General features: G+C 39.0%; 4 protein-coding genes across 4 annotated transcripts; 2 read left to right on the plus strand and 2 right to left on the minus strand.

The window, feature by feature from the left end:
* Positions 1-348: 348 nt before the first annotated feature.
* LOC106082360 (zinc finger CCCH domain-containing protein 15 homolog) lies at positions 349-1,907 on the plus strand. The gene is made up of 3 exons (XM_013244820.2): positions 349-521; positions 611-1,042; positions 1,097-1,907. Exons 1-3 carry the CDS (start codon positions 453-455, stop codon positions 1,793-1,795), a joined length of 1,200 nt encoding a protein of 399 aa, XP_013100274.2. The 5' UTR covers positions 349-452; the 3' UTR covers positions 1,796-1,907.
* A 674-nt stretch (positions 1,908-2,581) lies between these two features.
* LOC131997654 (zinc finger CCCH domain-containing protein 15 homolog) lies at positions 2,582-4,131 on the plus strand. The gene is made up of 4 exons (XM_059368843.1): positions 2,582-2,626; positions 2,668-2,745; positions 2,835-3,266; positions 3,321-4,131. The coding sequence occupies exons 1-4, from the start codon at positions 2,582-2,584 to the stop codon at positions 4,017-4,019; spliced, it is 1,254 nt and encodes a 417-aa protein (XP_059224826.1). The 3' UTR covers positions 4,020-4,131.
* LOC106082359 (mRNA export factor Gle1) lies at positions 4,110-6,662 on the minus strand. The gene is made up of 3 exons (XM_013244819.2): positions 6,325-6,662; positions 6,006-6,263; positions 4,110-5,950 (listed from the first exon to the last, which is right to left on the minus strand). The coding sequence occupies exons 1-3, from the start codon at positions 6,328-6,330 to the stop codon at positions 4,244-4,246; spliced, it is 1,971 nt and encodes a 656-aa protein (XP_013100273.1). The 5' UTR covers positions 6,331-6,662; the 3' UTR covers positions 4,110-4,243.
* Positions 6,663-7,033: 371 nt separating this feature from the next.
* Positions 7,034-7,731, minus strand: LOC106082362 (vacuolar protein-sorting-associated protein 25). Its single transcript, XM_013244821.2, has 2 exons — positions 7,597-7,731; positions 7,034-7,533 (listed from the first exon to the last, which is right to left on the minus strand). Exons 1-2 carry the CDS (start codon positions 7,644-7,646, stop codon positions 7,059-7,061), a joined length of 525 nt encoding a protein of 174 aa, XP_013100275.1. The 5' UTR covers positions 7,647-7,731; the 3' UTR covers positions 7,034-7,058.
* Between the last annotated feature and the right edge of the window lie 2,127 nt (positions 7,732-9,858).

Below are 9,858 nucleotides of genomic sequence, written 5' to 3' on the forward strand. Positions count from 1 at the left end.
CAGCAGATTTCTTTATGGTTTTTGGCTGCTGCACGTGGCAATGCAAATAAAAACTAGAATGTCAATTTGACAGTGTACAAAAGTTTGACAGATGAGTGGGAATTTCCACCATCTCCACAGGGTTGTATCGTTGATTTCGTTGTTGTTGGGCAAGTGACGCTACCTTCTATAATTGCACAGAATACAACAGAATAAGAAAAAAGAACCACTGTGCATCTGACAAATCAAAACAATGTCTATTATTTGGATTTCGTTATCGATTATGCGATACATTGACGATAGAATGAACATAATCGATTCGACAAAAAAGTCGAGAAATCGATTAGTCGAAATCGTCTTTTAGTTCTATAGTTCAACGTAGCTATCGCTAGCTCTGTACACACGAACACACCGTTTTCCTACCAAATTTCTAGTAAAATTACTTGCGGTCTAATTGCCACGAAACATTAGCTATGCCTCCCAAAAAGGCTCCAGCGCCCAGCAAGAAAACTGAGCAAAAGAAGAAAGAAAAAGTTATAGAGGTAAAGTCAAACTGTGTTTATGAAGTTTTGCACAGCACACATAACCTCAACCGTTGTCTTATTGATTCTACCTTTTTAATTCACCCTAGGACAAAACATTTGGTTTAAAAAACAAAAAAGGGTCAAAGCAACAGAAGTTTATTCAGCAGGTGCAAAAACAAGTTAATAGTGGAGGCATCCACCCTCGGACTGATAATAAGAAGAAGGACGAAAAGGAAAAGAAATTGCAAGAACAAAAGGAATTGTCTCTGATTTTCAAACCAGTTCAGAAGGTGGAAAAGGGCACAGATCCCAAATCAGTTGTGTGTGCATTCTTTAAACAAGGAACATGTACAAAAGGTGACAAATGTAAATTTTCGCACGACTTGTCTGTAGAGAACAAAGCTGAAAAGCGCTCTATATATGTGGATATGCGCGATGATGTTGATGAGGATGACATGAAGAACTGGGATGACGCAAAACTAAAGGAAGTTGTTGACCAGAAGCATTCCAGTGAGAAGAAAAGGCCAACCACTGATATTGTGAGTAGATGACGAGGTAAAGGTTAATGTAAAATCTAAAGTTATTTATTGCAGATCTGCAAATATTTTATTGAAGCTGTCGAGAAGTCAAAATATGGTTGGTTTTGGGAGTGTCCAAATGGTGCAACATGCATCTACCGCCATGCTTTACCGCAGGGCTATGTGTTAAAAAAAGATAAGAAGAAGGAAGAGAAACCCACAGAGATTTCATTGGTAGACTTAATCGAAAAGGAGAGAGCAGCACTTGGATCTAATACTACAAAGGTTACATTAGAAACATTTTTGGCTTGGAAGAAAAGAAAAATTCAAGAGAAGAAAGATAAAATGGCAGCCGATGAGGAACGCAAAAAGAATGACTTTAGTAAAGGCAAACAATTTGGTATATCTGGAAGAGAAATGTTCAGCTTTAATCCAGACTTGGTCGATGATGGTCCTATGGATGATGGCGATGCTGCTTTTGACAATTATAAGCGAGAGGAAAATGAAGAAGATGTTGAATACAAAGAGCTCGACTTGGCATACTTATCTATGTCGGCCCAGGAGGCTGACGGATCAGGCACGCAAGCATCAGCAACGCGTTTGCAAGAACAATCCGATGCTTTGGAAGCAGTGGCGGAAGAAGATGACGACTCTAAAGATTCAAATACACCTGCCACAGATGCCGCTCCCATAAATAAAGATCTATTTATGGGGTTGGCGGACGAACTTGATGACTTGGATTTGGAAGACGAGGACGAAGAGGAAGACGATTAGAATGTAATGTTGGTGCCACAAATAGCATTCAAACTACAAAATATTGTTTTTAAAATAATCAAGTTTGTTGCCACACAGAAAACAGGACTCTTAAAATATAAATATAGCGAATGTTTTAAAAACTTTAATACTAAAAAAAATAAAATCTAAACATCCTTACGCATAAAATTTTCTATTATGTTGCCCTCTTTTATTGACGATAAATTAAGACTTAAATTTAGTGTTTACCAAAAGCCTGGAGGAAGCATTCCGCTTGGCTTTGGCATTTGTCCTTCTCTCAAGAAATTGTTCAATAAAAGCTCCAGTCTAGCTTTTGGACCACCAGCATCCACTTCAGACAAAGTGGGGAAATAATACTGTTGTATGTAAACTATAAGCTTAACAAATTGTTTGCCGTAGTGCGACCACAATTCACTTCCGACAATCTGCAAAATTTCCATAATAAGTGTTGCAGATAGATGAGGCAATGGCGTTATCTCGACCATGTTTGTTAACCATCGCCATGCATTTTCTAAGCTGTAGGGATGCAAAGGACCATCTTTTTGGCGCCCATTCGTGACCATCACAGCGGCATATAGACGCGCAATTCCCGATTGCCGTTTCAAATACATATCTTGTTTTTCTGGTTGTCCGTCTACAATGCGGAAACCCAGGACCTTTGAGTATTCTTCTGGCGACTGATCCTTTTTTTGGGGTATAAAATAAGGGACGAGAAATGGGCACTCTTTAAAACAATAGGCTAGGAACAGTTGTCCAAATTCGGGTATTTGCTTCCAAAGAGAAACTATGACAGAGGCAACTGGGAATGCAGCTTGTGGATTACTCGAAATTGTAGTTTCACCCTGACCGACAAATTTTTTCGCCATCAAAAGAACACAGTAAAAGGCTCCAAAAAGGCTCCAGCGCCCAGCAAGAAAACTGAGCAAAAGAAGAAAGAAAAAGTTATAGAGGTAAAGTCAAACTGTGTTTATGAAGTTTTGCACAGCACACATAACCTCAACCGTTGTCTTATTGATTCTACCTTTTTAATTCACCCTAGGACAAAACATTTGGTTTAAAAAACAAAAAAGGGTCAAAGCAACAGAAGTTTATTCAGCAGGTGCAAAAACAAGTTAATAGTGGAGGCATCCACCCTCGGACTGATAATAAGAAGAAGGACGAAAAGGAAAAGAAATTGCAAGAACAAAAGGAATTGTCTCTGATTTTCAAACCAGTTCAGAAGGTGGAAAAGGGCACAGATCCCAAATCAGTTGTGTGTGCATTCTTTAAACAAGGAACATGTACAAAAGGTGACAAATGTAAATTTTCGCACGACTTGTCTGTAGAGAACAAAGCTGAAAAGCGCTCTATATATGTGGATATGCGCGATGATGTTGATGAGGATGACATGAAGAACTGGGATGACGCAAAACTAAAGGAAGTTGTTGACCAGAAGCATTCCAGTGAGAAGAAAAGGCCAACCACTGATATTGTGAGTAGATGACGAGGTAAAGGTTAATGTAAAATCTAAAGTTATTTATTGCAGATCTGCAAATATTTTATTGAAGCTGTCGAGAAGTCAAAATATGGTTGGTTTTGGGAGTGTCCAAATGGTGCAACATGCATCTACCGCCATGCTTTACCGCAGGGCTATGTGTTAAAAAAAGATAAGAAGAAGGAAGAGAAACCCACAGAGATTTCATTGGTAGACTTAATCGAAAAGGAGAGAGCAGCACTTGGATCTAATACTACAAAGGTTACATTAGAAACATTTTTGGCTTGGAAGAAAAGAAAAATTCAAGAGAAGAAAGATAAAATGGCAGCCGATGAGGAACGCAAAAAGAATGACTTTAGTAAAGGCAAACAATTTGGTATATCTGGAAGAGAAATGTTCAGCTTTAATCCAGACTTGGTCGATGATGGTCCTATGGATGATGGCGATGCTGCTTTTGACAATTATAAGCGAGAGGAAAATGAAGAAGATGTTGAATACAAAGAGCTCGACTTGGCATACTTATCTATGTCGGCCCAGGAGGCTGACGGATCAGGCACGCAAGCATCAGCAACGCGTTTGCAAGAACAATCCGATGCTTTGGAAGCAGTGGCGGAAGAAGATGACGACTCTAAAGATTCAAATACACCTGCCACAGATGCCGCTCCCATAAATAAAGATCTATTTATGGGGTTGGCGGACGAACTTGATGACTTGGATTTGGAAGACGAGGACGAAGAGGAAGACGATTAGAATGTAATGTTGGTGCCACAAATAGCATTCAAACTACAAAATATTGTTTTTAAAATAATCAAGTTTGTTGCCACACAGAAAACAGGACTCTTAAAATATAAATATAGCGAATGTTTTAAAAACTTTAATACTAAAAAAAATAAAATCTAAACATCCTTACGCATAAAATTTTCTATTATGTTGCCCTCTTTTATTGACGATAAATTAAGACTTAAATTTAGTGTTTACCAAAAGCCTGGAGGAAGCATTCCGCTTGGCTTTGGCATTTGTCCTTCTCTCAAGAAATTGTTCAATAAAAGCTCCAGTCTAGCTTTTGGACCACCAGCATCCACTTCAGACAAAGTGGGGAAATAATACTGTTGTATGTAAACTATAAGCTTAACAAATTGTTTGCCGTAGTGCGACCACAATTCACTTCCGACAATCTGCAAAATTTCCATAATAAGTGTTGCAGATAGATGAGGCAATGGCGTTATCTCGACCATGTTTGTTAACCATCGCCATGCATTTTCTAAGCTGTAGGGATGCAAAGGACCATCTTTTTGGCGCCCATTCGTGACCATCACAGCGGCATATAGACGCGCAATTCCCGATTGCCGTTTCAAATACATATCTTGTTTTTCTGGTTGTCCGTCTACAATGCGGAAACCCAGGACCTTTGAGTATTCTTCTGGCGACTGATCCTTTTTTTGGGGTATAAAATAAGGGACGAGAAATGGGCACTCTTTAAAACAATAGGCTAGGAACAGTTGTCCAAATTCGGGTATTTGCTTCCAAAGAGAAACTATGACAGAGGCAACTGGGAATGCAGCTTGTGGATTACTCGAAATTGTAGTTTCACCCTGACCGACAAATTTTTTCGCCATCAAAAGAACACAGTAATCGCGGCCCAATGCGGGCTGCGACGTCACAAATGTATACAATTTATCAAATTTGTCCTGTAGATGCTGTGGGCTCACGGCAGATATGGCATTCACTGGGATGTTTATAGATTTTTGACAATCGAAGCGATATTTTTTCATAGAATCGTCGGATTGTAAAACCTTTACTCGCTCAACCTTTTCCTGATAGAAAGTAATAATTTTTGTGTAGAACTCGAAACATTCTGGGCTCACATATTGACGAGAAATTGTCAGTTGCTCTTCAATTGCATTAGAGGGCTTATTTTCGGCAGGCACTGTACTGTAAGACTGACTAGAACTATCTTTGGGTGTAATTGTGTTTTCAGCGACTGCGTTAATTTGAACGCTTTGAGTGTCAGACATATTCGGAGATGGATCAGTCAAAACTTCAACTGCAGTATTTGGTTGCACATTTTCTTTACTATTGGCTTCCCTTAAAAGAGCTTCTTGCCGTTCGTTTTCTTTTCGGAGTGCGTCTAAAACATTTGCCTCTAAGTCAGAGAGGGATTTACATAAGTTTTCGGCGGTTTTCATTTCCGCCGCACCACAATCACCGCACTTGATTTTCGCAATCAATTGCTCAAACATTCGTATGAATTCCTTCAGCTTTTGATTGTATTCGTTGCAGGACATCAAAGCTGATTTGTCTATTGACATGAGCAAACCTACAATACTTTCATACTTACTCCGAAACTGTGATTGGTATTGTGAAATGCCTTGGAACGATACAAGTTGAAGTTGTCTTTGGGTTTGCTTTCGCAAATTCTCCAACTGTCGTTCGCTTTCTTTAAGCTCTAAAGCTGACTGCTGCTCTGCCTTCTTCAAAATTTGTTTGTCATTTAGTCGTTTTTTCTCCAACCATTTTCGCCGTTCCTCTTGTTTCTGTGCTTCGATTGGTTTTTGACACGCCTCCATTGTTGCCAAATGTTTTTCCTTCATTTCAAACATTTGCTGCCACATGGAACGTTTTCTTCTTTCATCAGCTTCGCGAAGCAGAATACTGGAGTTTATAGTTTGAAAGTCTAAATTCTATAGGATGAAACTGAAGCTATGGAGCAATCCAAACATTTTTTACGGCTCTTACCTGCAAACTATTAAAATCCGAAATATTTGATAGCGGAGACGTCTCTTTTCGTTTCACATGTTCTTTTGCTGGCATTTGTTTCTCCTCCTCCTCCTTGTTAAAATCCCTCGTTTGTCCTATTTTGGAGTCATTTTTGATATCAGACCCAATGGACCTACCACCCAGCAAAGGACAAATAGACAATTGCACGGCATGTTCCAGCGTAGTTTCGTGTATCTTCTTGACTTCGTTCAATGCGTCCTCCACCACTTTTTGCGCCTATTTAAATAAGCCACTTTTACTTAGCAATAGTTGACAAGTGTACCATGTCTATACTTACAATCATAATGTGTAATACTATTTATAAAATTTCCCAAATATCCAACAGGCGGTAAAGCAACTAAAATATATGTGTTTACAAAACAAATTCTCCAAAATTCACAACATCTATTTTATAAGCTCTGTTCGTGAACTCTGGCCAAAGAGACTGTGAGGGCCGGAATTGAGAAGGAAATTTTAACAAATTTAAAACATCTGTTCGTTACTGCAAATTACTGATGGGGAAAAAAACTTGAAAAATGTTGCAAATTTTCTACCGCCCTCTTCTGCTAGTAAACCACGCGAACAATTTCCAGCAAACATTTTTACGAATTTTTTGGTACACGAATACACTCTATAAAGCAAATTAAGATTAATCGATTATTATTATCTGTTATCGCATGATATCGATAACTATCAAGATATTGAATACTTGTGCATAGGGGTTGTGACCCTGGCTAGCGTGGGGGCTGGGTCGTTCCGCTACATATAACCGATCGCTGAGGGAACGAACCAATCCTCTGACAACACGAGGATAAATGAAAGCTTGTCAGAAGGTGCTATCTAAGCTGATGTGCCAATTAACTGTAGTTGACGATTAAATCTCGTTTTTGGTAGACAATTTAGCCAGCACTCATTAAGTGACAAAGGATCATTCTAGTCGTTGCTCCGTAGAGTTAACAGGGAGTAAGCATTAGTGTTATTTTTCCAAAACAGAAAACTCGTTATTTAAAAAAAACATAATTTTTATTAACATTAGAAAAATTTAACACCATAACTACCATCCATTTCTATCAACTCACATCTTCCCTTATCTTCCAAGTTTCGTAAAACGTTCAGGAGCACATCATCATCGATTTTGTGAAAGTCCCTTTCTTCGGTCAGATCGCCGTGTGCTATTTCGTACAATGTGCAAACTGTATTGACTTGTCCGGTTTCCTGTATCCAATCGTAAATCATATTGCCATATTCGTCCAGGGTGAACCAATACACCTGCCACTCGGTTTGTTTTTTATCGAAGGGGCGTGCATGTCCCGTTTTTCGAAGATTTTCCAAAATTTGTAATATCATGTTGGGCGATAGTTTCCTTTTGAGAGTTTCATTGTTGTACAAGGGGAAAGAGCTGTCGTATATGTTTACCGTGAATTTGTTCAAATGCTTCAAATACTTGAGGAACAAATCTGACCAAACATTGAGTTGCTGTTGTCGAGTTTCTTCATGAGGTTGCAAACTATAAAGAGAAGTATATTTACGTTGTTATGCTGCCAATTTAGAAGCTAATATTTAATCTCACGTAAAAAATGGAGGAAATGTATATTCCCAAGGCCACTGGAAATCCGTCATGCTTCAACGCAAGTTTATTTTTTTTTTGTGATTTAAAGTTGCGTCAACCCAAAGGGGAGGGTAGACAATTTGGCTCATCAAATAAGTTTAATTTTATCGTTTTTGTTATCGTATTATTTCTTCCAAGTTAAGCGGAGTTTACACTGTACGTCATATTGCCACACATAATGCATGGCTGAATTATTTAGAGATTGTCTCATTTGTACATCAACAATCAGAGAACAATTGGAGCGTGTGTATGCACGCGTGCGGAAAGTATGTATTCAAAAGCAGAAAATATGCGAGAACGAATAAAACAACAAAGTGAAAGTCAACAAAAATCGTATATCTTAATACCGCCAAATCTGGCCGGCTGTTAACAGCTGGCCGCGGCACGGAATAGCTATGAGTACCACACAGGTTGAAACATTGAGGTACGATCTGTGTGGTGTTCACTGCTGTCACGAGAAGCTTAAACCCCGTTTACAATGCTCATTAAATCCGGATTTAAGGATCTCGTCAGCTGATTTTATAAAAGAGAAAGCAGTGTAAACGGTGTCTTAGCTGCGAGGTAGCGGGCGCGTCCGCAGGTTGCGGATAGTGGTTACATACCTAGCGCATAAACGGCGCTGTTTGCGTCCATTGGTTTGAGTTACATACTGGGTGTGCCAGGGAAACTAACTTATTTGAAAGGTCAATAAAAACAAAAGTACTTCAGTTATTGCTTTAATTATCTTTTTATCTGAGAATGCAATAGCACAATTTTTTCACGCAGTCTTGAAAATTACATCGAGCATATCAATCGGTATGTTGGCATTGGCGTCGCGAATGTTGTTCTTGAGGAGTGCTATGGTGCGTGGTCGATCGACATAAACCAGGGATATCAAATAATCCCATAAAACGAAAAGAAGTTGAAACCACACATTTCAAACGGTCATTTCTTCGAGGCTTGTAAGAAAAAATTGTATCGATCATGTTCCTGTAACTTGCTACATTCACGATAACTGTGCGTTCCTTTTCTTCAAAAAATAAGAACCAATTATTCTTATTACCAACATCGCACACCAGACTCGTCACTGGAAAAAAACTGTCGGGTCTTCAGACAAAAAACCCCCATAAAAAATTCTCGAAGGCCCGCTGCTGCCTAGATCAGAGCATGTAGGCAACTCACTGGAGAGAAACAAACTTAGCGACTTCCCCCTCCAGATGCGCCCCGGTGCGGTGTTTTTCAAATAAGTTTCCTTGGTGCACCATGGGTTATTGCGCTATATGAATTTCTAACATCAGCTTATCATTTTATTTCATTGAAAATCGTCAATTATGTTGCTTGAAATGATTTTAATAAAAGATTTTCTCGATTTTGTTTACTGCCAAACAATTTATGTTCATTAAACAAATCCAAAACATTTGTTTTCGCCCCGAACGAGCTTAAAAGTCCGTCAAGCGCTTGCGTGCCTTTGTTGTGTAACTCACACAATTCAAACCTACCGAACTTTTGTGAAAAACACGTCACATGACAATCCAAGACGGATTTAATAAGGTGGTCTCACGCACGCTGCTGTTAATAGCCAGCCAAATGAGACCATTGTACAAATGAGACCATTTTAATTGTTTCGCCATGATGACAATCAGTCCTGGCCAATTAGGAGCGACGTCCAGCCCTTTACGTTAGCGGAGGATTCACTTAACACCATTACGCAAAGCAATCATTTGCCGTGCTTTATGTTAGTTCTAAATAGTGCAAATAACGATTAACCGATAGAGGATATCAAGATAAGAGGTCATGAGAGGATACCACGAAATGTCCCTATGAAATCCTTCATGGGCAAGGTTGCCGCCTCAGTGTGAAACCCAACAACCACGAAATGTGGAATTCGCCTTCGACTGCGTCGATTTTCGCCCTCCCTTGACAACGGGAATAAAGGTGATTATCTGTCCCCTCCAAACATTTGAGGGTGACTTTCTAACGCCCTCTCAGAATAGTCATTTTTTAGGTCCTCTTATATGATAGTTTGTAGAGATTTCAAGATTTACAACAACAAAATACATTACTGTCGGAATTCTATCATTCATGTTTCGCTAATTAGTTTCTCATAATCAACTGTTATTGCTACAAATTTAAAAATAGATTTTTTTTTTTGTTTTTGAAGACGCTAACTCAAAAAACCCCACATAAGAGAATGTGTGTTTACTTAGCCTTCTGTTATGAAGAAAGGCCGGTAACATAGAGGGA

Source organism: Stomoxys calcitrans, chromosome 5 (assembly GCF_963082655.1).
Source record: "Stomoxys calcitrans chromosome 5, idStoCalc2.1, whole genome shotgun sequence".
Lineage (NCBI taxonomy): Eukaryota > Metazoa > Arthropoda > Insecta > Diptera > Muscidae > Stomoxys > Stomoxys calcitrans.

What these genes read in the sequence shown, in the direction of transcription:
- LOC106082360 (XM_013244820.2), top strand. Translation starts at nt 453, where the DNA reads ATGCCTCCCAAAAAGGCTCCAGCGCCCAGCAAGAAAACTGAGCAAAAG. An exon ending in AGAAAGAAAAAGTTATAGAG is followed by an intron (nt 522 to 610) that starts GTAAAGTCAAAC and finishes AATTCACCCTAG; the next exon opens with GACAAAACATTTGGTTTAAA. An exon ending in AAAGGCCAACCACTGATATT is followed by an intron (nt 1,043 to 1,096) that starts GTGAGTAGATGA and finishes TATTTATTGCAG; the next exon opens with ATCTGCAAATATTTTATTGA.
- LOC131997654 (XM_059368843.1), top strand. Translation starts at nt 2,582, where the DNA reads ATGACAGAGGCAACTGGGAATGCAGCTTGTGGATTACTCGAAATT. An exon ending in CTTGTGGATTACTCGAAATT is followed by an intron (nt 2,627 to 2,667) that starts GTAGTTTCACCC and finishes CGCCATCAAAAG; the next exon opens with AACACAGTAAAAGGCTCCAA. An exon ending in AAAGGCCAACCACTGATATT is followed by an intron (nt 3,267 to 3,320) that starts GTGAGTAGATGA and finishes TATTTATTGCAG; the next exon opens with ATCTGCAAATATTTTATTGA.
- LOC106082359 (XM_013244819.2), bottom strand. An exon ending in CGGATTTTAATAGTTTGCAG is followed by an intron (nt 5,951 to 6,005) that starts GTAAGAGCCGTA and finishes TTCATCCTATAG; the next exon opens with AATTTAGACTTTCAAACTAT.
- LOC106082362 (XM_013244821.2), bottom strand. Translation starts at nt 7,646, where the DNA reads ATGACGGATTTCCAGTGGCCTTGGGAATATACATTTCCTCCATTTTTT. An exon ending in ACATTTCCTCCATTTTTTAC is followed by an intron (nt 7,534 to 7,596) that starts GTGAGATTAAAT and finishes TTCTCTTTATAG; the next exon opens with TTTGCAACCTCATGAAGAAA.